General features: G+C 41.9%; 1 protein-coding gene across 7 annotated transcripts in view; it reads left to right on the top strand.

The window, feature by feature from the left end:
• Positions 1 to 25526, top strand: part of CENPC (centromere protein C) — a 267360-nt gene that overhangs the window by 173550 nt on the left and 68284 nt on the right. For 6 of the 7 annotated variants that reach the window (XM_073637041.1, XM_073637044.1, XM_073637043.1 and 3 more), the window contains 3 exons: positions 3169 to 3240; positions 5801 to 5949; positions 15411 to 15501. In XM_073637041.1, the coding sequence (XP_073493142.1) occupies positions 3169 to 3240; positions 5801 to 5949; positions 15411 to 15501 (312 nt within the window). Of the gene's footprint in view, positions 1 to 3168; positions 3241 to 5800; positions 5950 to 15410; positions 15502 to 19609; positions 20457 to 25526 lie in introns of those variants that run through there. The other variant, XM_073637045.1, reaches the window with a different exon arrangement.

The raw sequence follows: 25526 nt of genomic DNA on the forward strand, positions 1-25526 counted from the left end.
TTGACGTACTAATACGCGTCTGTGCCCTGGGACTTAAGAGCCAGACCCGTATTAGTACGTCATGGCGATCGCACGCGCACACAGGCTGTGCGGGCGCGATCGCCGCCAGGTGTCAGCTGATTGTCACAGCTGACACCCGGTACTATGTGCAGGGAGCGGTCCTGCACCGCTCCCAGCACATTAACCCCCGCGATGCTGCGATCGAAGTCGATCGCAGCATTGCGGTGGCAAGGGGAGGTGATCGCAGATACTCACCTCCTCTTCCGGCTTCCAGCGCTGACTGCCAGGATGTTGCCATGACGACTGATGTCGTCATGACAACATCCGGGTCACCAGACAGCAGGAAGATTTTTTGGACATGCGCAGTGCATCTCCAAACAATTTTCTCCCTGTCCAGCGCTGACAGCCTGCATGACACAGGGATGGTGCTGCATTCCTGTGCCATGCAGGCGATCAGAGAAAAAAAAGTGAAAGTCTCACAGTGGAACAAAGTATAAAAACTATCAGAAAGCGAAAAAAAAAAAAAATTGTAAAAATATAAAAAAAATAATCCACCAAAAATAAAAATATAATGTACCCATCAATAAATATTATTATAAAAAATAATAAAAAAAACAATAAAAGTACACATATTTGGTATCGCCACGTCCGGAACAACCTGACCTATAAAACTGTCCCACTAGTTAACCCCTTCAGTGAACATGGTAAAAAAAATAAATAAAAAACGAAGCAAAAAACAATGCTTTATCACCATACCGCCAAATAAATAATGCAATAACACGCAATCAAAAAGACAAATATAAATAAAAATGGTACCGCTGAAAACGTCATCTCGTCCCGCAAAAAACAAGCCGCCATACAGCTCCATCAGCCGAAAAATAAAAAAGTTATAGCTCTCAGAATAAAGCTATGCTAAAAAATATTTTTTTCTATAAAATTGCTTTTATTATGTAAAAGTGCAAGACATAGAAATACGATATAAATGTGGTACCGCTGTAAACGTACTGACCCGAAGAATAAAGCTGCCTTATCAATTTTACCACACGCGGAACAGAATAAAAAAAAAAAAAAACAATTCCTGAATTGTTGCTTTTTGTTTATTCTGCCTCCCAAAAATCGGAATAGAAAGCGATCAAAAAATGTCATGTGCCTGAAAATGGCACCAATAACGACGTCAACTCATCCCGCAAAAAAAAGCCGTCAAATGACTGTCTGCCAAAATCTGGAAAAATTATAGCTCTCAAAATATGCTGATGCAAAAACTAGATTTTACAAAAAATGCGTGTCTTAGTGTGTGACAGCTGTCAGTCATAAAAACCCCATATGATTCTGGTATCGCTGTAATCTCACTGACCCGAAGAATAAGGTCGTCTAATCACTTATACCGCATGAGGAACGGCGTAAAAAATAAACGCTAGGGTTAGGGTTGTGCTAGGGTTAGGGTTGTGCTAGGGTTAGGGTTGTGCTAGGGTTAGGGTTGTGCTAGGGTTAGGGTTGTGCTAGGGTTAGGGTTGTGCTAGGGTTAGGGTTGTGCTAGGGTTAAGGTTGTGCTAGGGTTAAGGTTGTGCTAGGGTTAGGGTTGTGCTAGGGTTAGGGTTGTGCTAGGGTTAGGGTTGTGCTAGGGTTAGGGTTGTGCTAGGGTTAGGGTTGTGCTAGGGTTAGGGTTGTGCTAGGGTTAGGGTTGTGCTAGGGTTAGGGTTGTGCTAGGGTTAGGGTTGTGCTACGGTTAGGGTTGTGCTACGGTTAGGGCTTGGGTTGGGGTTGGGATTTTTTTCAAAAGTAAGAAAAAAAGATAACGATATGGCGACTAGTGTTGAGCGCAAGTGCTCGCTACTTGAGTTTGCATCGGGTGTTCTGGTATGCATTGAGTTTCGTGGGTATTTGAGTGACATGCTCGAGTCTCCGCCCCATATGCTTCACGGCCCAAAAAACTTTGTGGGGATTGCCTGCCATGCACGAGCGATCCCCGCATGTTTTTTTTTGGGTGTCTAATAACCGTGAAACATCCGGGCGGGGACTCGAGCATGTCACACGAGAACACGAAGTACATGGTGCATACCTGAGTACCCGATGCAAACTCCAGTAGCGAGCACTTGCGCTCAAGACTAATGACAACTTATTCAATATGATGACCTAATGTTATCAAATTCTGTGTCGTACCTCTGGGTTCAAAATGTTCACTATACCCCTTTAATAAAATCCTTGAGGGGTATAGTTTCCAAAATGGGGTCACTTGTGGGGGAGCTCCACTGTTTAGGCACATCAGGGGCTCTCCAAACGCGACATGGTGTCAGCTAACGAATTGAATGGAAAATCGTCTCAAATTGTTAGCGGACGCCATGTTGCGTTTGGAGAGCCCCTGTGTGCCCAAACATTGGAGCTCCCGCACAAGTGACCCCATTTTGGAAACTAGACCCCCCAAGGCACCTATCTAGATGCATAGTGAGCACTTGGAACCCCTAGGTGCTTCACAAATTGATTCGTAAAAATGAAAAAGTGAAGAAAAAAAAACACTTTCATTTTTACGAATCAATTTTTACGTTGAAGCGTTCCAGAGTCATTACCTCATAAAGTGACAGTGGTCAGAATTGTAAAAATTGGCCTGGTCCTTAACGTGCAAACCACCCTCGGGGGTTAAGGGGTTAAAGAGGTTGTTTCCCTTTTAGTTAATGAATGTCCCTAGCTTCGTGTTATTATAAAGAAACAAACTGCACTGTACTCGCCATCCCTTTGTTCCCTTAAGTCTCCACCGCTTCTGGTGCCTGACATTGGTGACGGGTTCATCATGTTGACAGCCTGGCAGCCAATCACTGAGCTCATCAACTCTGACTTGGGCGTTCTGTCTACATTGACAGAGCTGCTGAAGTCACTGGCTGTCAATGGTACATCAGTTCTGCAGCCTATGCCAGACACCGGAAGCAGTGGATCCAGGGAAGGCGAGTACATTGCAATTTTTGTTCATTGTAACCTACAGCTGGAAACTGAAAGGTAACAACCCCTTTTAAAATGACTATAGCTTTCAATGGGAAACTGCACTATAACATGTTGAAATTGGGGTGTCTTGTCCTAGATGTTATTTATTTCCAGACTTGTAAAGAAGCATCTTCGCCTAATCGCTTGTTCATAGCACATTCATTTTTTTATTAATATATATTTTTTTTTCTGTAGAAAAACATAAGGAATTATTTGAACACTATTTGATTGTTTTCGATCCTGATACACAAAGTGATGTGCTTGTTGGTAAGTAACTTCTCTACAGTATGAATCAACACAGCTATTAGGCTGAGTTCACACGATGCGTATTTCATGCGTTTCCGCGGCGTTTTTGCAGTTGCGTAAACGCCGCGGAAACGCATGAAAAACGCATGGTAGAAGGGAAGCAATGTTCCCCAATGGAAATCCGCATGTGCTGTGCTCATGATGCGGATTTTTCCGCAGCGTGAACGCTGCGGTCAAAAATCCGCAGCATGTCAATTAATTTTGCGGAAACGCGGTGATTTCGCCGCCATTGACTTGCATTAGAACGCGCCAATTCCGCAAGACAGCATCTGTACTTGCGCTATTGGCGCGTTCTAATATGCGGATGGTACCTGGGTGTGGAGGAGAGGAGAGTCTCCTCCACACCCAGGTACCATTAAAAAATCTGTAAAAAAAAGAATAAAATAAAAAATAAATGTATTCTTACCTTCTGTCGGCCCGCGCAGCGCTCCCGCTTGGTTCCCGGCACTTGCAGTGAGTTGTAGGACCTTCGCTGACGTCAGAGTCATGTGACGGGTCACGTGACGCTGACGTCGGCAGGTCTTTCAATTCAAAGTTGCCGGCAGCCGGGAACTTTGTAAAGCAGGACAGCGCGGGCCATCGGAGGTAAGTATATACACTCTCTCGGGTCACACTATATAAATCCATGCTGTTTGCATGGATTTATATAGTGTGACCTAGTTGTCAAGCACTTTCCAGGTGATGCTAAAATCGCCTGGAAAGCGCTTGTCAATCTGCATGCGGAAACGCATGTGAATCTGCATGTGGATCCGCATGTATTCTGCAGGAAAAACGCATGCACAATCTGCATGCGTTTTTTCTGCCAGGGAGATGCAGAAATGATGCAGAAATTTTCTGCTTCATTTCTGCATCGTGTGCACATACCCTTATTCACAGAATGTACAGTACAGACCAAAAGTTTGGACACACCTCATTTAAAGATTTTTCTGTATTTTCTTGATTATGAAAATTGTACATTCACACTGAAGGCATCAAAACTATGAATTAACACATGTGAAATTATATACTTAACAAAAAAGTGTGAACAACTGAAAATATGTCTTATATTCTAGGTTCTTAAATGTAGCCACCTTTTGCTTTGATGACTGCTTTGCACACTCTTGGCATTCTCTTGAGCTTCAAGAGGTAGTCCCCGGAAATGGTTTTCCAACAATCTTGAAGGAGTTCCCAGAGATGCTTAGCACTTGTTGGCCCTTTTGCCTTCACTCTGCGGTCCAGCTCACCCCAAACCATCTCGATTGGGTTCAGGTCTGGTGACTGTGGAGGCCAGGTCATCTGGCATAGCACCTCATCACTCTTTCTCTTGGTCAAATAGCCCTTACTCAGCCTGGAGGTGTGTTTGGGGTCATTGTCCTGTTGAAAAATAAATGATGGTCCAACTAAACGCAAACTGCAAGATGCTGTGGTAGCCATGCTGGTTCAGTATGCCTTCAATTTTGTTAAATCCCCCACAGTGTCACCAGCAAAGCACCCCCACACCATCACACCTCCTCCTTCATGCTTCACGGTGGGAACCAGGCATGTAGAGTCCATCGGTTCACCTTTTCTGCGTCGCACAAAGACACGGTGGTTGGAACCAAAGATCTCAAATTTGGACTCATCAGACCAAAGCACAGATTTCCACTGGTCTAATGTCCACTCCTTGTGTTCTTTAGCCCAAACAAGTCTCTTCTGCTTGTTGCCTGTCCTTAGCAGTGGTTTCATAGCAGCTATTTTACCATGAAAGCCTGCTGCACAAAGTCTCCTCTTACCAGTTGTTGTAGAGATGTCTGCTGCTAGAACTCTCTGTGGCATTGACCTGGTCTCTAATCTGAGCTGCTGTTAACCTGCGATTTCTGAGGCTGATGACTCGGATAAACTTATCCTCAGAAGCAGAGGTGACTCTTGGTCTTCCTTTCCTTGGGCGGTCCTCATGTGAGCCAGTTTCTTTGTAGCCCTGGTGGTTTTTGCAACTGCACTTGGGGACACTTTCAAAGTTTTCCCAATTTTTCGCACTGACTGACCTTCATTTCTTAAAGTAATAATGACCACTCGTTTTTCTTTACTTAGCTGCTTTTTTCTTGCCATAATACAAATTCTAATAGTCTATTCAGTAGGACTATCAGCTGTGTATTCACCTGACTTCTGCACAACACAACTGATGGTCCCAACCCCATTTATAAGGCAAGAAATCCCACTTATTAAACCTGACAGGGCACACCTGTGAAGTGAAAACCATTTCCGGTGACTACCTCTTGAATCTCATCAAGAGAATGCCAAGAGTGTGCAAAGCAGTCATCAAAGCAAAAGGTGGCTACTTTGAAGAACCTAGAATATAAGACATATTTTCAGTTGAGAAGGTGTGTCCAAACTTTTGGTCTGTACTGTACATTTAGTAGTTAGAGAGGCAACCAGCAGTCCTTGGAAAATTTTAGATTTTTAAATTAGTGATGGACAACTTCTTTTAGCAAGTTATGTGTATATGTAGTTGCTCTTGTGTTACTATTTTCTTAAATATATTAATTGTGTTACTTTATGACAGATTGCATTTCCCAGGGTGAAAAGAGTGAATTTTTTTGTGATGATGCTTGTACTTCATGGTATAGCTTTAACAACAGTTTATTTAACACGGGAAAGTTGATTATCGCCCCGAAGAAATTCACTACGATTCGCATTTCAATGTCTGTTATGGTAAGTAATTATTTTTAACTGAATGCGAGAAGTATAGTATTTTTTCTTTTGGTGGTTAAACCACTGGTGCACAGCCAAGTTAGATGGTTAACCCCTGAGGCTGTGTTCATACTTGGCTGTCGTGCTACCGCTGAGAATTGCTATATTGCCTATTGCTGCTGCCATCTTTCCACAGTTTCCCTGCACTGTCTCTTAATCTTTCTTGGAAATGGCTGTTTCACTTGCTGTTTGTAATGGTCCTGACATTTTGCAGGTGAAGCCGCTGTTTTTTGCAAGATAAAGTGATTGTGCAGGGAAACGGTAGAAAGATTGTAGCAGCACAGCGCTGCTGTGATTTTCAGCTGCAGCATGAACGCTGTCATGATGACAAAGGCCCATTTAATCTAATATCACATGTCAGTCTTATGTGGTAATTGCTTCATATTGCTTCAACAGTGTTTTCTCATGACTTAAACTTAAGTTTTACTTAAAGTTTTTGGTAGATTTGGTTGAGATGTTAGGAATTTCTCAGTCTAAGTGAATAATACTAATTATGAAGCTTGACTCGTTTCTCCTTTGATCTTCTCAAGGGTCATCAGGAGTGTAATACAGTGAAATGTAACTTGTACGGTCAGTAAGGAATCATTCTTAGCTAGCACACACAGAAATGGAGAAAGTGGCATATACACCATGATACTTATCTTGTGCTATTAGTAGTCCTTGATGAGCACATTTTGAAATGGAGTAATGCATTGGTGGTTCAGTGCTGCTCCAATCCCGTTCATGTTGGGGGGAATTCCTTTGGGCGTGATATGGAGCGCTAAGTCTCATAATTAGCTTTATTCACTTAGACTGAGTTTTCATATATAGCATGACTTATCTTGACCTACATGCATTGGCTTTTCTTAGGAGTCAGGTGGGAAATAAATATAGGGCGGTATCAGATAATATGTATTTTCATTAGTATCAGGTTATATTACATATGCACATGTCACATTATCATCGTATTGGTGTGGGTTTCATGTGTGGACATAAAACTACTATGGGAGATTATAGCCCTGTAATCCATAGCTTGTCTATATAATCAACTATTGTACTTGGTTTGGATGTAGCACATAGTACTATTATTTAGCTGTGCTTGTTGTTTAGACAGAAATACTTTGGTTCCTTTACCTAAACTTCCCCTCTTTTACCCTTATAGACTGGGGCCAACTGGAGCATAAGAAGGGAGAGCCAACCTTAAGCGGGGGCGCCAATCCTACATTAGGGTGCCAACCTCCGTGGTCAGGCAGGGTGTTTTTTCCTTGTTCAGGGCTTTTTTTTAGGAGATAATAGGATATCCTATCAGATCAACGGTAATCATCTAATCCCTTTTGTATATATATTTTTTGGCTGGTGAATAAATCAGGTAGATGAACCTATTTTTCCAGATTTTTATCACATGTATTTGTGGGTTTGAATTGACAATCTTTCTAACATATTTTTCAATAAAGTAATGTTTTTATAGTAGAAGTATTTTCTGTGATTTACAAATTGGACCATACAATTTGTTACTTACTTTATTCTGAATGCGGAGATAAACCATATGTTGTCAGAAACTGCTGTTTAAAGCCCATGACGTACTAATACGCGTCTGTGCCCTGGGCTTTAAGAGCCTGACCCGTATTAGTACGTCATGGCGATCGCGCGCGCACACAGGCTGTGCGGGCGCGATCGCCGCCGGGTGTCAGCTGATTGTCACAGCTGACACCCGATACTATGTACAGGGAGCGGTCCTGCACCGCTCCCAGCACATTAACCCCCGCAATGCTGCGATCGAAGTCGATCGCAGCATTGCGGAGGCAAGGGAAGGTGATCAGCATACTCACCTCCTCTTCCGGCCTCCAGCGCTGTCTGCCGCGGCTTCCCGGGTGTTGCCATGACGACCCGATGTCGTCATGACAACATCCGGGTCACCAGACAGCAGGAAGATTGTTTGGACATGCGCAGTGCATCTCCAAACTATCTTCTCCATGTCCAGCGCTGACAGCCTGCATGGCACAGGGATGGTGCTGCATTCCTGTGCCATGCAGGCGATTAGAATAAAAAAAGTGAAAGTCCCATAGTGGGACAAAGTAAAAAAGTAAAAAAAAAACTCCCAGAAAGTGAAAAAAAAAAAAAAAAAAAATTGTAAAAATATTTAAAATAAATAATAATCCACTAAAAATAAAAATATAATGTACCCATCAATAAATATTATTATGGAAAAAAAAACAAACAAGCAATAAAAGTACACATATTTGGTATCGCCGCGTCTGTAACGACCTGACCTAGAAAACTGTTCCAGTAGTTAACCCCTTCAGTGAACACTGTAAAAAACAAAAAACAAAGCAAAAAACAATGCTTTATCATCATACCGCCAAGCAAAAAATGGAATAACACACGATCAAAAAGACGAATATAAATAAAAATGGTACCGCTGTAAACGTCATCTCATCCCGCAAAAAACAAGCCGCCATACAGCTCCATCATCCGAAAAATCAAAGAGTTAGAGCTCTCAGAATAAAGCGATGCAAAAAAATAATTTTTTCTATAAAATAGCTTTTACTGTGTAAAAGCGCCAAAACATGGAAAAACGATATAAATGTGGTACTGCTGTAAACGTACTGATCCGAAGAATAAAGCTTCCTTATCAATTTTACCACACCCGGAGCAGAATAAAAAAATGTAAAAAAACACAATTCCTGAATTGTTGGTTTTTGTTTATTCTGTCTCCCAAAAATAGGAATAGAAAGCGATCAAAAAATGTCACGTGCCTGAAAATGGCACCAATAAAAACGTCAACTCATCCCGCAAAAAACAAGCCGTCACATGACTCTATCTGCCAAAATATGCCGATGCAAAAACTAGATTTTACGAAATGTGTCTTTTAGTGTGTGACAGCTGTCGATCATAAAAACCCGATATGATTCTGGTATCGCTGTAATCGCACCGACCCGAAGAATAAAGTAATCTCATCACTTATACCGCATGAGGAACGGCGTAAAAAATAAACGCTGGGGTTGGGGTTGTGCTAATGTTAGGGTTGGGGTTGTTTTTTTTTTCCAATGTAAAAAAAAAAAAGATGACGATATGGCGACTAGTGTTGAGCGCAAGTGCTCGCTACTTGAGTTTGCATCGGGTGCTCAGGTATGCACTGAGTATCGCGGGTGCTCAAGTCTCCGCCCCATATGCTTCGCGGACAAAAAAACCTCGCGGGGATTGCCTGCCATGCACGAGCGATCCCCGCATGTTTTTTGGGGGTGTCTAATAACCGTGAAACATGCGGGCGGGGACTCGAGCATTTCTCTTGAGCACCCGTGATACATGGTGCATACCTGAGTACCCAATGCAAACTCAAGTAGCGAGCACTTGCGCTCAAGAGTAATGACAACTTATTCAATATGATGACCTAATGTTATCAAATTCTGTGTCGTACCTCTGGGTTCAAAATGTTCGCTATACCCCTTAATAAAATCCTTGAGGGGTATAGTTTCCAAAATGGGGTCACTTGTGGGGGAGCTCCACTGTTTAGGCACATCAGGGGCTCTCCAAACGCGACATGGTGTCCGCTAACAAATTGAATGGAAAATCGGCTCAAATTGTTAGCGGACACCATGTTGCGTTTGGAGAGCCCCTGATGTGCCTAAGCAGTGGAGCTCCCCCACAAGTGACCCCATTTTGGAAACTAGACCCCCCAAGGCACCTATCTAGATGCATAGTGAGCACTTGGAACCCTCAGGTGCTTCACAAATTGATTCGTAAAAATGAAAAAGTGAAAAAAAAAAATACTTTTTCATTTTTACGAATCAATTTGTGAAGCACCTAGGGGTTCCAAGTCCTCACTATGCATCTAGCTAGGTGCATTGGGGGGTCTAGTTTCCAAAATGGGGTCACTTGTGGGGGGTTTCCACTGTTTAGGCACATCAGGGGCTCTCCAAACGCAACATGGCGTCCGCTAACAATTCAAGCAAATTTTACAATCAAAAAGTCAAATGGCGCTCCTTCCCTTCCGAGCCCTGCCGTGCACCCAAACAGTGGTATTTCCCCACATATGGGGTATCTGCGTGCCCAGGGGAAATTGCACAACAAATTTTGGGGTCCATTTTTTCCTGTTACCCCTGCAAAAATAAAAAAAAAATTGGGTCTAAAGTAACATTTTTGTGAAAAAAGTAAAATGTTCATTTTTTTTTTTCCACATTCCAAAAATTCCTGTGAAGCACCTGAAGGGTTAATAAACTTATTGAATGTGGTTTTGAGCACCTTGAGGGGTGCAGTTTTTAGAATGGTGTCACTTTTGGGTATTTTCTGTCATAAAGACCTCTCAAAGTGACTTCAAATGTGATGTGGTCCCTAAAAAAATGGTTTTGTAAATTTTGTTGGAAAAATGAGAAATCGCTGGTCAACTTTTAACCCTTATAGCTCCCTAACAAAAAAAAATTTTGGTTCCAAAATTGTGCTGATGTAAAGTAGACATGTGGGAAATGTTATTTATTAACTCTTTTGTGTGACATATCTCTCTGATTTAAGGGCATAAAAATTAAAATTTTGAAAATTGCAAAATTTTCAAAATTTTCACCAAATTTCCATTTTTTTCACAAATAAACGCAAGTGATATCGAAGAAATTTTACCACAATCATGAAGTACAATATGTCACGAAAAAACAATCTCAGAATCAGGGGGATCCGTTGAAGCGTTCCAGAGTAATTACCTCATAAAGTGACAATGGTCAGAATTGTAAAAATTGGCCTGGTCATTAACGTGCAAACCACCTTGGGTTGTAAAGGGGTTAAACAAATAGGACAGAAGGACAGAAACGCCATTTCACTTTTGGAACGCAAGTTTGGCTCTATTTGGAATACACTGTCACACTTGCAGAGGTCCTGAGATGTGGGAACTGAAAACCCCCATAAATGACTATGTTGAAAATGATGCCTATTAACGTTTTTACATAGGGAGGAGGTATTGAGTATTTGGATACTACCGTGTTTTATGAAGTTAATGCATTGCAGGTTTGAAAAATTACTATTTGCATGTAATTATTCACAATTCAGTCACTTTTTTGATTCTTTCTTGTGCAGTTTGAACTCAAGAAAATTGGTGTAGCAAAATATGCCTAAAATAGATGGTGAACCAGTTGGTTTTCAGGATTGAATTGATTTAATTCCAGGCCTCATTCTATGCTTAGAGATACTTGAACAATAAAATCCTTCCAGGAATTAACTCCTAAAGGGAGGAATGCCCCTAAATAATCAATTGCTGTATATACAACTTTGTATTGCTGACAAAGCACCTGTCCCACATTTGTGTAGATTATAGCTTGAAAAGTAAACTGTAGTGGAGGTAAGGGTTAGATTTTCACAATATAGAGGAAAATGAATCCAACTATGTGGCAAACCAGTGTTCCCAAGATGAAAGAACACCAGTAGGGCTAGAACAGTGGTTTAAACTTTCTGACCTTGAGAGCCACATTCAGCTCTGAGAGGGTTGCAAGCCACATCTAGCTCCTGTCCACCTCACCCAGGGGGACACCCAGAGCCCCAATTATCTGTATAGTGGTAGCTGAGTTTTCACAAAGGTTCCACAGAGGTTCCCACCTTTTACCCCGTTCAGTATTCTGGCATCAAGCACTCTCACCACACTGTCTCATCTAGCTTCAGGTATCTCCTCTGACAGGTAGTATCTTCTTGTTTCCCGCTTAACATAATGTAATTATCTTTAAACCCACAAAGCCAGTATTTGCCTCCAGGTCTGCTCTTCTGTGCGGGGTTAGTCACAAGTCACCATCTGCAGACCTCCTTTTCATAGCTGTTTGCTAGATCTGCTTCTAATGCACCAAGCTGACTGCCACACACCACGGACTCCCGTGTCCGTTTGGGGACACCTTGGCTATAATGACAAGTTTCCATAGGTCAAACAATGAACTTAGTGAAGTAGTGCACCATAACCCTGCCTAACAAGGCAGGAATTGCTGAGGAACAAAACAAACAATAGTCCACAGAATTCTAAAACAATTATTGAGAACAAGAGGTTCAGCAAAAACCTAAACTCATAAGAATTTATTAATCTGGAACACTCATTATTAGTTATCATTCCCAAATCACCAAAGAGTAACATGAATGGAAAAAAAAATGTTGTGTTAGCAAGACGGTCATAAAAACAGTCAAAAGAAAGTGGTCACAAATGCAATTTTTATGAGAATGATCAAGTCCTGAAATGAACTGCCCAATGGCCTCAATTTTCAAGCCCACTTGTGGATTCCACATTCTGGAATGTACCGATGTGGCCATGTGGCTAATAACGTGTTTGAATAATAAAGTTTGGTATTTGAACGAATTGTCCTATGTCTGAATTTTTAAGAACACCTGTGAGGATCCACGTTTTGGGGAAGAATTTGTTTGGATAATAAAAATGTATGTGGTGATCAAGGCATTAATCATAAAAGGTAAAATGTGCTTCAACTGTAAAAATATACTTTTATTTTCAGTAGGATCCAGAGATTATTTTAAATAATAGGGGTAGTTACCAGTGTGAGACCTGTAACTAATGCAGAATCATAAAACTGAACTTTGTGAAATTTGTCTCCTTAGGCTGTGTGCCCACGATGCTTTTTTTAAGCGTTTTTGCAGCGGCAATAACACTGCAGAAACGCTTAAACGCTTGTTAGAAGGCCTGCCATATTCCCCAATGATAATCCGTATGTGCTGTGCACATGCTGCGGAAATTTCCGCTGCGGATTATCATTGCGGAACAAAACGCAGCACTACCAATTATTTTACGGAATTGCTGCGTTTTTGCCTTGCATTGGAACGAATGGAATCCGCATCACTGGATCTGTACATGCGGATTCCATGCTTTTCAATATGCGGATGGTACCCTGGTCTGGAGGAGAGTAGACTCTCCTCCAGACCCTCGGGTACCATAGAACCTGTAAAAAAAATAAAATAAAAAATAAATATCATATTTACCTTCTGATGGCCCCGCTGTGCTTGTCTTCTCTTGCTGGCAGCTCGCGGTTGACTGAAGGACCTGCGCTGACTTCAGAGTCATGTGACTGGTCACGCGACCGCTGACGTCGGCAGGTCCTTCAGTGTACCGCGAGCTGCCGGCAAGCCAGGACGGAACGAAGCTAGACTGCGGGGGCTATCAGAAGGTAAGTATAGATTTATTTTTTTATTTTTTACCATTCTTTGTGGTCACAATATATAAATCCATGCCGTTTGCATGGATTTATATAGTGTGACCAAGTTGTCAAGCACTTTCCAAGTGATGCTAAAATCGCTTGGAAAGCGCTTGTCAACCCGCATGCGGAAATGTCAGTGAATAACGCTTCACATCCGCATGTCCCTGGCAGGAAAAACGCATGTACAATCCGCATGTGTTTTTCCTGCCAGGGAGATGCAGAAACGCTCAGGAAAAATCCAGAGCATTTCTGCATCGTGGGCACATGGTTAAATTGTAACAACATTGCAACCTGGCTGAAACTGAGAGGAGCCACACAGCTCTGCAGTGAGCTCAGGAGAGCGGCAATTACTCCTCGCACTGGTAACTTCCCCTTTTCATGTATAATAATAATCCCTGGAGGCAGATTTCTGATCTATATGAAGAAATTGGAATAGAGCTTTATAGGGCACAACCCCAATATGATCAGTTGAAGATTGTGATTTCCCCATGGTGTTGATTCTCACCTTAGATTGTTTTGTTCAGAACACAACACCTGGTTTTTCCTATATTAATCACTGCTGGAACCTTCCTTCCTGGAACCGTTCTTGTCAGTTAATTGGAATCTAAGTGCAGATGAATTAATTTAAATTTAAGATGAATTAATTTAAATGAAAATTTGTTGTGATGAACGGGTCAATCAAACTCCGAAACATCCGTAAAAGACACTTCTCGAACACCTAAATGGAGCATGATTAATTTGCCTACTTATCTACCTCCCCTATTTTACTACATTTGCACTTGGAGATCGTATAGACCACCAGAAAAAGCCACCACTTTTTTTTTCCTCACTCTCCCTAGTATCAGTCTACTGGTAGCTAGTGATTATACCCACAGTTCTGGGTTCCTCGACGTTAACAGTTTGAGAGAATTTATAGTACATACAAAAATCAATATATTGACGGTTCGGGACTGAAGCCGCGCTGGGAAGAGCAGAAGACAAAAGCTGGTAAGTGTATTACTAGTGTCAGGGAACTTAGATTAATGGCACAACTTCAGCACTGAAATAAGAAAAAAAAATGCTGGAAAGGTGCTAGTCATAGCACACACTTGTACTTTACAGTAAGGACGGCTTGGAAAAAGTTATTGGAACCCTCTCTGAATGTCAGGACACCAACGGAAAATGGAATTTCAGATCCAACTTATACTTGAATGTCAAGTCCTCGTTAAAAAATATGCCAGTGTGCAGTTGTCCATTGAATAAAAAGGGGCAGTCATAGATAGGTGATGGGTGTTGTTTAAAGGGGTTTTCCCACAAACCGTTAATTCCAAACAACATTGTAATCAGTAGATTTTTGAATAATAATAACTTCCACAGTTGGATGTATTTTAAAAAATGTTCCTGTGCTGAGATAATCTTATCAATGTTCCCTTGCTGTGTACAGTGTAATGGCTGTGTCTGACTGTACAGGGACATGGTCTGATCTTGCCACATCTCCTGGGCAGGGAAGGACGCAAAAGATTATACAGACATTACAGCAGGGGATCACAGCTGATTCTTTTTGTGATTACCTCACAGAAAGAATCAGCTGCGATCCATTGCTGTAATATCTGTATACTCTTTTGCGTCCTTCCCTGCCCAGGAGATGTGGCAAGATCAGACCATGTCCCTGTACAGTCAGACACAGCCATTACACAATACAGAGCAGAGGGACATTTATTAGATTATCTCCGCACAGGAACATTTTTGTTTAACACATCAAGTAACTATTAATTAAAATGTACTTTGTTCATGGGAAAACCCCTTTTAAGGGTGCTTTCACATTGCTTTTAGTTACATGCCCGGTGGCCCTTTCGGGTCATACGTCAAAAACGGGAGTCGGACGTATGCACTGATGGGGCCATAGACTATAATGATGCCGGTAGAGTAAACGTGCACTCTGCCGTGCATCATTTTCAGGCGTATATGCCTACTAGAGGCGGACACTCAGACGCAGTCTACTGCCTGTCATGCATATCTCTACATGTCCAAACTTCACACACAAAATCTGAAGAGAACAGAAGAAACTCCTTACAAAGCTAAAATTGTAATAAAATTTCTCAATTCATTATATGTGCTCTCTAATATTGAAATAAAAATGCAACTCCCTGCACAATAACAAAATATGAATAGAGTGTGTTCAAACGGCTATGCCTCATGTACTTTCTTGCATGCTAATATGTAACTTTAACCTTCTAATTTTGAGTTGGTGAGCTGTTTTAAAATTATCAATTCTAAAGTTTGTGTCTTCATTGCCTTCAGATTTACTATATTGAACAAGGTCAAGTGAGGTTGAATCTACACAAGTCTGAACGGATTTTAAAGGCTGGAGACTTTTTTTTCGTTCCTCCAGGTAAAAAAATAACTTGTTTTATGGGTGTTTTTTATTTCTTTAGAATAAAAGATATAAAATGAGGCCTACCAAATGAAACACATTAATTGGCCAAAACAATAAAAGTTTTTAGTCAATATTGTGTAGGTTCCCCTTATGCAAGTAGAATGCCCCTGGAACATCGAAGCACGGATGCCACAAGACCTCTAAAGGTGTATTGTGTTTTCTGCCAAAACTAAGTTTGCAACATATGTTTTCTGGTGAAATTCCTGTGGGTTGCAAAGTGTGACCTTCCTGTACAGGACCTCTGGCATATCACACAGATGCTCAATTAGGTTGAAATCTTGAGAATTTGGAGACCAAGTTAACACAATAAGCTTTTTATTATGTTTCTCAAACCCATATCATTTGAGCGCAATTCATGAAGTGTAGTAGGGCACATTCTTCTGCTAAAACAGGTCAAGTTTTAGGGGTAAACGCAATCTACAACAATGTTTAGGTTGGTGGTCAAAGTAACATCCACATAAATGGCAAGAACCAAGGTTTCCCAGCATAAAATGGCCAAAAATTAACACTGTAAAAGAAAAAAAAGACAAGCTGGTGGAGACAGTGCCTCCCGGTACCATTTTTTCACCAGGCAAGTGTGACACAAGCATCTGACTGTCCGCATAAGTTAAAGAGGTGGTCCACTGCAATGTAAATTGTGCACATTGATTTAAACCTTGCAAATACCTTATGTTGTTATTATTATTTATTGTTATAGTGCCATTTATTCCATGGCGCTTTACATGTGAAAAAAACGTGACAGCGACTGGTACAGGAGGAGCAAGGACCCTGCCTGCGAGGGCTCACAGTCTACAAGGGATGGGTGAGGATACAGTAGGTGAGGGTAGAGCTGGTCTTGCAGCGGTTTGGTTGAGCGAGGGTTACTGCAGGCTGTAGGCTTGTCGGAAGAGGTAGGTCTTCAGGTTCTGTTTGAAGGTTTCCACGGTAGGCGAGAGTCTAATGTGTTGGGGTAGAGAGTTCCAGAGTAGGGGGGATGCACGGGAGAAATCTTATATGCGATTGTGGGAAGAGGAAATAAGAGGGGAGTAGAGCAGGAGATCTTGTGAGGATCGGAGGTTGCGTACAGGTATGTATCGGGAGACTAGGTCACAGATGTATGGAGGAGACAGGTTGTGGATGGCTTTGTATGCCGTGGTTAGGGTTTTGAACTAGAGTCTCTGGGCAATGGGGAGCCAGTGAAGGGATTGAGAGGAGAGGCCAGGGAATAGTGGGGGGACAGGTGGATTAGTCGGGCAGCAGAGTTTAGGATACATTGGAGGTGTGCTGGAGTGTTGGAAAGACGGCCACAGAGCAGGAGGTTGCAGTAGTCGAGGTGGGAAATGATGAGAGCGTGCACTAGTGTTTTTGTAGATTCGTGGTTGTGGAATGTGCAGATCCATGAGATATTTTAGATTTGGAGTCTGCAGGAAGTGGAAAGGGCTTGGATATGTGGTTTGAAGGAGAGCGCAGAGTCCCGAGTTACCCCAAGGCAGCGCACTTGCGGGACTGGCGAGAGTGAACAGCCATTGACATTGATAGATGGGTCAGGTGGGTCATTTTCAGAGACCCGTAATATTTTTATTTTTTGGCCAATGGAGCTGTGTTGTGGCTTGTTTTTTTTGTGGGAGGAGACGTTTTTATTGGTATCATTTTGGGATAGATGTGACTTTTTGATCGCTTGTTATAGCATTTTTGTGCAATTGTGGCAACCAAGAAAATGTAATTAACGTTCTTGAATTTTTTCGCTTATTATTCCGTAGTTGTTTTTATATTTTGATCGGACAATTCTGTATATTTTTTTAATATCTTTATTTTCGATTGGGGTGGGGGGGCATGGTGATTTGAACTTTATTTTTTGTTTTCAGATTTTATTTAAAACTTTTTTTTTTTTTTTTTTTTTTTTTTTTACTACTTTTGTGTTAGCCCCCTCAGGGAACTTGCACAAGCGATCGGACGAACTCACCTTCTATATGCAGCGATGCCACAGCAGTGCTGCATATAGCAGAAATCACTGTCCCGTAATGACAAGCACGGGGGCCAGCAGCTGACCCCCGGCTGTCGTTACACCCCATCGGAGACCAGTGATCACGTTGTGGGCGGAGTTAATGACTTGCACTCCCGTTTGTAATACAAACATAATACTGTAATACACAGTCATCACCTGCCAAGTATGGGGTGGGCTCGTTGCGTGAGCCCTCTCCATACACCCGCTTCCGACATGCTCCATACATATACAGCGGATGTCGTGAAAGGGTTAAATGGGGTTAAATGTGCACATCATACCTTGTAGTGTACCACCTCTTTCAAAGAAAACTTGATTAATAAGATCTGGCCTTCTTAATCATTTTCACCGAGATCTAGCTCTTAGGATCTTTTAGCTCCTTTTGTCGATGCATTTTATTACAATGCAAGTCTGTTGGGTTTTTTTTTGTCGTTACGCCATTTACCGGTCAGATTCATTTACTATATATTATGATAGATTGGACTTTTACAAATACAGCGATACCAAATATGTTTATTTTTTACATTTTTTTTTTTATTTTTAATGTGGCAAAGGGAGTGATTTGAACTTGTTTATTTTTTTATATGTTTAAAACTTTTTTTTTTATTTATTAGTCCCCTTAGGGGACTTGAAGCTGCAATCGTCTGATCGCTTGTGCTATACATATTAGTACATTAGCACTGCTGTATATAATGAAAATCACAAACCCCTATGAACGCCAGCCATGGGCTGACTTTCACAGGAAGATAGTATTGAAAGGCGCGAGTATCACCAGCAGACCCCCGGCTGTCATGACAACCCATCGGCACCCCGCAGTCACATCACGGGCGTGCCAATGGAAGCATGGAGCAACGCGATCCCTGCCGGCGCTTGTTAAATGCCGCTGTCATATTAACTGCGGGTGTGTAAATGGCTCATGATGGCTGATTAAATCAACCATCATGTGCAGGGAAAGATGCAGGCTTGGTGTGTGAACCCGCATCAAAGTCAGGGACATGACTTTTGAGGTAATTGTATGTCAAAATTCGTGAAGGGGTTAACATTTGGCATGGTAATGTGCTTGATGCTTTTTTTATTTTTTAACGTTGGGTGGGAGATCCTGATAATGACAAATCCCCACCAAATTTCTCCATGGTGCAGGGTTGTCATGGGTACTGTGTGGATTGGATAGTTATACTCTTTACCCTTCTCAATATAAATACATTTGAAACTATTTTAGCCCAACTGGATATTAATGCTAATGTTACTTTTAACTTTTCTATTGTACCGTAGACATATTCTCTTGCTACAATTTGAGAACAATTAAGTTGCAGAAATAAGATGCATTTCCATGTGGTCAGCGCTTTGTTGCCTATAAATGAAGTCACTGAGCATTCATTATGTAAGAGCCTGTTGAGTCTTAGTGAAACCACATCAGGTCTACCAGTGATGCCTGCCTGCCACAGCAGATACCTGTTTTCCCTGGAAATGGGGCTCTTGTAGATGCATCAGTTATACTGGGGAAAAATTAAAGAAATAAAATATTTCAATGGAGATCTGTAATGATCTCTTGAGGGGGGGGGGGGGGTGACAATGATGTAAAACAAAGTATAAAACCTCTGGAAAAAAGTTAAAATAAAACTCTTCAACAAATATCATTTTTTATCATCCTGAAGAAAATCAAAAAGCCCTCGAACAGCTATGTCCACTAATTAATAAAATACTATGGCTCCTGGAATGTGACAATGAATGTTCTATATGCCCATTCCACTGTGCTGGAGTGCATCAGTCACATGTCTGCGCTTGGGATATTATCCCTGATTATAGCCTGGCAGAAAGGAGTGAGCTGGCATAAAGTGCTTAAAACATATTTACCATGTCATACTGCGTTTACTTGTGGCTTGTAATCCACCCCTGTGCTGTTCATGTACCTTCCCACGTCATTAGCATAGCAATGAATATGGTGAGAAAAGTCTCTTGGGCTGGCTTAATTCTTTTCAAAATACATTGCATTCTTTTTGTAAAATGACCAGACTTGTATATACGGTACTTGACTGCAAGAGCTAAGAGTACGGTATGTCATTTATTATCTTTCTTTTTCAGCTAACACAAGCAAAATAACAAATCTACAAGACAAGGAAGCGGTGTTAGTCTTCAACAAATTAAATGTATTTTCATAATTTACAGAATGTTAAAGCAATGTGAAATACATTTTATCTGTGTTGGGTTCAACTTATCTGCATTGAGAGAAAAAGAAGGTTTAAAGTTGGTTGAAATTTTAGAAAGTATAGAATTATTACAGTTTTGTTGCTGTGAAAGTAATAAAAAAAACTTTTTTATAACATACCTGTCATTTAGGCTTATTCTATTATTGGGTTAATCTGCATGTTGATAGTTCTAGAAAGGTGCCCGGCCGTCATACTGAAAGTACGGCTTCAGGGAGAAAATGAACGTTATTCCTCCCTGGAGCCGCCAGTTTTCAGTCATGCAGGCATGGCTACAGTCACACCTGGCACTTTGACAGCTCTGCAGTGCATCAGTGCAGAATCATCTGTCAGTCAAAGTGCCAGGGCGTGCTTACAGGTACTACCCACTCCGTACTGAGCAGTGACACTAGCTGTGCTGGCATGCCTGTGTGACAGAAGGCTTGTGGCTCCCAGGAGGAATTAAGTTAAGGTTCTCCTTGGAGCCATGCTTTCAGTACAGAAGCCAGCACCTTTTGTTATGCTATTAACCTGCAGATTAACCTCATAGTGTTATAAGTGGCAAGTTGTCTTTTAAGTTTTACTCCAATAGTTTTATGTTTTTTTTAGACATACCATCCTAGCTCTTTAGAAATGGAAAAAGTTATGACATTGTATAAATATTATATGTAATTTAAGTGCAACCTTGTTAATGTTCTGGCAAAGTTTTTATATCTGTAATAGACAATTAAAAAAAACAAAAATTTTCTTTGTGTTTGTACCCTATTTTTGGGTGGGTTAAACATGCAGTATTTCAGATGAACAAAGCTAACCAACTATTAGAATCTATATTTTAATCCAAAAGAAATGAATTATAGAATAAGCCACTGTTGTTCTCACACCCACAAAAGTAATGCAGCCAGTTTCACAGTTCTGTACCTGCTTCTAATGAACTAGTAAAGTGCCCTGGAATCGTGGTTATCAAGTGATTAATCCCTGCCGTGATAAGTTACTTTATTATTGCTGATCATATATTTTACACCACGCTGAAAATCATTGGACATCAAGATGTACATCTGTTTCATGGGTTTTGCTTGAACAATTACCGTATATTCCGGCGTATAAGACGACCTGGTGTATAAGACGACCCCCCTACTTTCCTGTTAAAATATAGAGTTTAGGATATATTCACCGTATAAGACTACCCCTTTTCCAACGCATACCAAACACCGGTAAAAATTTAAAAAAAACAGATTTGAATTTAACATGGTCCTTTTTTAATTTAAATTCTTATGACATGCAGGTATATAGCAGGAAAACTGTCACTCATAAACATATTAAAATAGGGGGGACCCCACGTCATTTTTTGGGGGGGTCCCCCATTCTAATAGCTAGTAAAGGCTAGGTATTCAGCTGGGGGCTGATATTAGTAGCCTGGGAAGCTCCGTGGGTATTACCCCCTTCCCAGACTTCAAACATCTGCCCCAGCCGTCTGCTTAACCTCCGCTAGAGACTATAATGATGGTGGATCCCACGCCAATTTTCTTTTTAAAAAATCCTTTATTTTAACACTAAATGACAATTGAGGGGTTAATAAAGATGCAGTCCCTAAATTATTATTAATTTTGTAATTAATTTTTCCCAAAAATGTTGACCTGGGCTTCGCCATATTTTTGTGTCCAGCCAGGTACAGCAGGCAGGAACGGGCTGCCCCCAACCACCAGCTGCCTATTTGTACCTGGCCGGACACAACAATATAGGGAAGCCCTTTTTTTTTTTAATTATTTCATGAAATAATTTAAAAAAAAAGACGTGGGGCTTCGCCCTATTTTTGTGTCCAGCCAGGTACAAATAGGCAGCTGGGGGCTGGAATCTGCAGCGCAGGGAGGCCCAAGCTTTCTGGGCCCCCCCCGCTGCAAATTGCAGTCCGCAGCCACCCCGGAAAATGGCGCGTTCATAGAAGCGCCATCTTCTGGCGCTGTACCCAACTCATCCAGGGCCCTGGTGCGGTGGCTCACTGGGTAATAAAGGGGTTAGGGCCAGCTTGGCATTATCAGCTGGCCCTAAGCCCGAAATTCATGGGGTCACGCCAATATTAGACATGACCACCATGAATTTCTAGTAAAGTAATTAAAAAAAACACAACACCCAGAATAAAGTCCTTTAATTGAAATAAAGACACAATTTTTTAATGTTCTAAATTAAACCATACTTACCATCACGCCCATTCCAGCTGAAGCCAACGATCTCCTGCAATAAAAGTAAAATAATAAAGCAACCTCATCCTTACCTTTCCATGGTTCCCAGGACCGGTCCAGCTCTGCTACATTCACATGACAGGCTGCACCGCAGCAGAACGCTGCCGTTCAGCTTGCCATGCGGCAGACACTGAGAAGCGCAGGCATGCTTGTGCTCCTCAGTGTCTGACTGTGACGGCATCCAGATGAGCCGAGATCATGTCCAATGAACTCGGCTCACCTCATGCACGTCACTGACAGCGTGGGAAAATTCTCCTGCTCCCCGCATGCGCAGTAGAAGTTTCCCACGCTGTCAGTGACGGACGTTCAGGAGGTGAGCTGAGTTCATTGTCGGCTCATCTGGATGCCGTCACAGCGAGACACTGAGGAGCGCAAGCATGCCTGCGCTTCTCAGTGTCTGCGGGATGAGAGGCTGGATGGCAGCGTTCTGCTGCGGTCCAGCCTGTCATCTCGATGTAGCAGAGCTGAAGCTGTCCTGGGAACCATGGAGAGGTAAGGATGAGGTTGGTTTATTATTTTTCTTTTATTGCAGGAGATCGTTGGCTTCAGCTGGAATGGGCGTGATGGTAAGTATGGTTTAATTTAGAACAATAAAGAATTGTGTCTTTATTTCAATTAAAGGACTTTATTCTGGGTGTTTGTGCTTTTTTTAACTTTGACTATGGGGTTAGTAATGGGGGTGTCTTATAGACGCCTCTCCATTACTAACCTGGGCTTGATGTCAGCTGGCATTATAAGCTGACATCAACCCCAGCCCTATTACCCCCTGCCACCGCACCAGGGCAGCGTGGAAGAGCGAGGCTAAGTGCCAGAATTGGCGCATCCTATGGATGCGCCATTTCTGGGGCGGCTGACGGCTGGTGTTTCTAGCCTGGGAGGGGGCCAATATTCATGGCTCCCTTCCTGGGCTATTAATATCAGCCCCCAGCTGTCTGCCTAGCCTTTGCTAGCTATTAAATTAGGGGGGACCCCACGTCATTTTTTTGGGGGGGGTCCCCCATTTTAATAGCTAGTAAAGACTAGGTATTCAGCTGGGGGCTGATATTAGTAGCCTGGGAAGCTCCGTGGGTATTACCCCCTTCCCAGGCTTCAAACATCTGCCCCAGCCGTCTGCTTAACCTCCGCTAGAGCCTAAAATTAAGGGGAACCCCACGCCAATTTTTTTAATAATAAATCCTTTATTTTAATACTAAATGACAAGTACAGTAACCAACACTGTCACTGTACTTCATATATATGTGACTGACATGTTTCTATCTATCTAATCTATGTGTGAAGCTCTATTCTGTCTGTTATAAATTGTCGGGTACCGCTGCTGAATTGCCGGCCGGCTTTTTTAAAGAGACAGTGCATGAAAACACTATTATTTGTTTTAATAAATCCTTTACACTAAATGACAAGTACAGTAAGCAACACTGTCACTGTACTTACTGTATATATGTGACTGACATGTTTCTATCTATCTAATCTATGTGTGATTCTCTATTCTTTCTATTCTAAATTGTCGGGTGCCGGCTTATGCCGCTGCTGAATTGCCGGCTTTTCATATATTGTCACAGAAGCCCTGCGCTGTGTCCGGAGCTGGGAATACGCAGCGATGTGTCAGTTTCAGCACAGAAGCGCTGACTGTCTGGACCTACCGCTGCCGTATTTTAACTCCCTCCACCTTATATTAACTCCGACATGGCAGGGATACGGCCACGGCAGCTTATTAACACCCCCAGAGTATCCCCGCATGTCAATTTCTGAAAGTTTAAAAGCATTACCGGCGTATAAGACGACCCCAGACTAGACAGAAGATTTTTCAGTCTTCAAAAGTCGTCTTATACGCCGGAATATAAGGTACATTTTTATATCATGTAAAATTAATGAAACATGCAACTATCAACATTTGTTTATGGACAGTTCATCTGCATGTGTAAAGAGACCCTAAAAGATGATCTGTTCAAGACCTTTGTTTACTTGTGCCCACAGACCACCCTCCTTTTTATATATCTCTCTGCAGCTTTGCTCTGTATTATATCTGTTAAACTAAAAACTTAGAATTTTGTGCATAATGGCCAATATTTGAGTTACAAGCGTTTGTAAAAATGCTTGTTTGTGACCACTGGCTGATCTAAACAGATCAGCAAACACTAAAATTTGTTGAAATTTCATTGAATCCATTCTTCCCTCTACCCGTGAAATGTTCCCCTTGCCATTGACTGCAACACTACCTCAAAGCATAATTGACCCACCCCTATGCTTAATGGTTGGCGAGATGTTCTTTTCCTGAAATTTTGTGCCCTTTTTTCTCCACACATACCTTTTAATCATTGTGACCAAATAGTTCTAATTTTACCTAATCGCTTCACAGGATTTGTTTCCAAAATGCATCAGGCTTGTTTACATGTTCTTTTGCATACTTCTGACAATTAATTTTATGGTGAGGAAGTAGAAGAGATTTTCTTCTGATGACTCTTCCATAAAGGCCATATTTGTCGGTGTCTGCACAGTAGAACAATGTACCACAACTATATAAGACACTATCTATAAATAAATAAAAATAATCATCAGGATGCTGATAGTAAAAAAAATAATTGTGATTTACCCCTGTTGGAATGCGGTGCCAGATCCCCAAAGCGCTATTTGGCGCTGTTCCTTCTTCTGGGGGGGGGAGTGGTCTCGCACACCCTTATATATGCAGAGCAAACCAATAGTAAATGGCAATATATTAATACAAACGGACGAGACAATGAGATGCCAGTACTTTATTGGCACATGCAAATACTGGTGCACTCCAGTGAATCCCATTGCCAGGCGCGTCATTGATGACGCTGTGAACTCGAGAACCTGCTCCACACCCATGTGGGTTACATGAGCGAGCGCCAGATCAGAGCGTCTTCAAGGGGAGTAACTCTGCTGGAGATAAGTGAGAGGGGGCGGGCACGCATGCGCACTAATGGCAAATGGGCTCACTATAGGAGAAATGCAATGCGAACACAGGTACAGTAGTGTTCAAAATAATAGCAGTGTGTTCAAAAACATGAGTTAAGCACAAAATCTTTATTAGTTTTTATTTCCATGCATTGGGAACATTTTACACTGTTTCTAATTCAAAACATGAAGAGAAATGAATATCATTTTTAACTAGTTTACTGAAAAGAACAAATGAACATTGGGCTGTTTTCTAAAAAATAGCAGTGTTTGTGACGCGCCCCCTGGGCCATGTTGTTAGGGATACCCGGAGCCGGATCAGATGGGGGTTGTAGTCTCCGAGTGGCTGTGACCCGGTCCGTGCCCAGGGTGTCAAACTCAGTGTGTGGCAGTCCTACAGATGTTATTAGAGTTCTTTGTGTCGACTATTCCACCCGTTGATTTGCGGTCAAAAGGCCGCCGCTGCAGCAGGGTCCGCTGAGGCTGTTGGTATGTGTGCAGCTTTGGTAGTATAACCCCCAACGGGAGGGGTATAGCCTCAGGGGGTCAGCCGTGGAGGATGGTGGTTGTGAAGGTGCAGCAAGGAGACTCAGAGGCATAAAATGCAGTTCCAGGGTTTTACTTACTGGTGTTGCTCGGGTCACTGTGTACAGCAGTGACCAC

Source organism: Phyllobates terribilis, unplaced genomic scaffold (genome assembly GCF_046119375.1).
Source record: "Phyllobates terribilis strain yellow unplaced genomic scaffold, ASM4611937v1 Scaffold_1__5_contigs__length_1240528914, whole genome shotgun sequence".
Taxonomy (NCBI): domain Eukaryota; kingdom Metazoa; phylum Chordata; class Amphibia; order Anura; family Dendrobatidae; genus Phyllobates; species Phyllobates terribilis.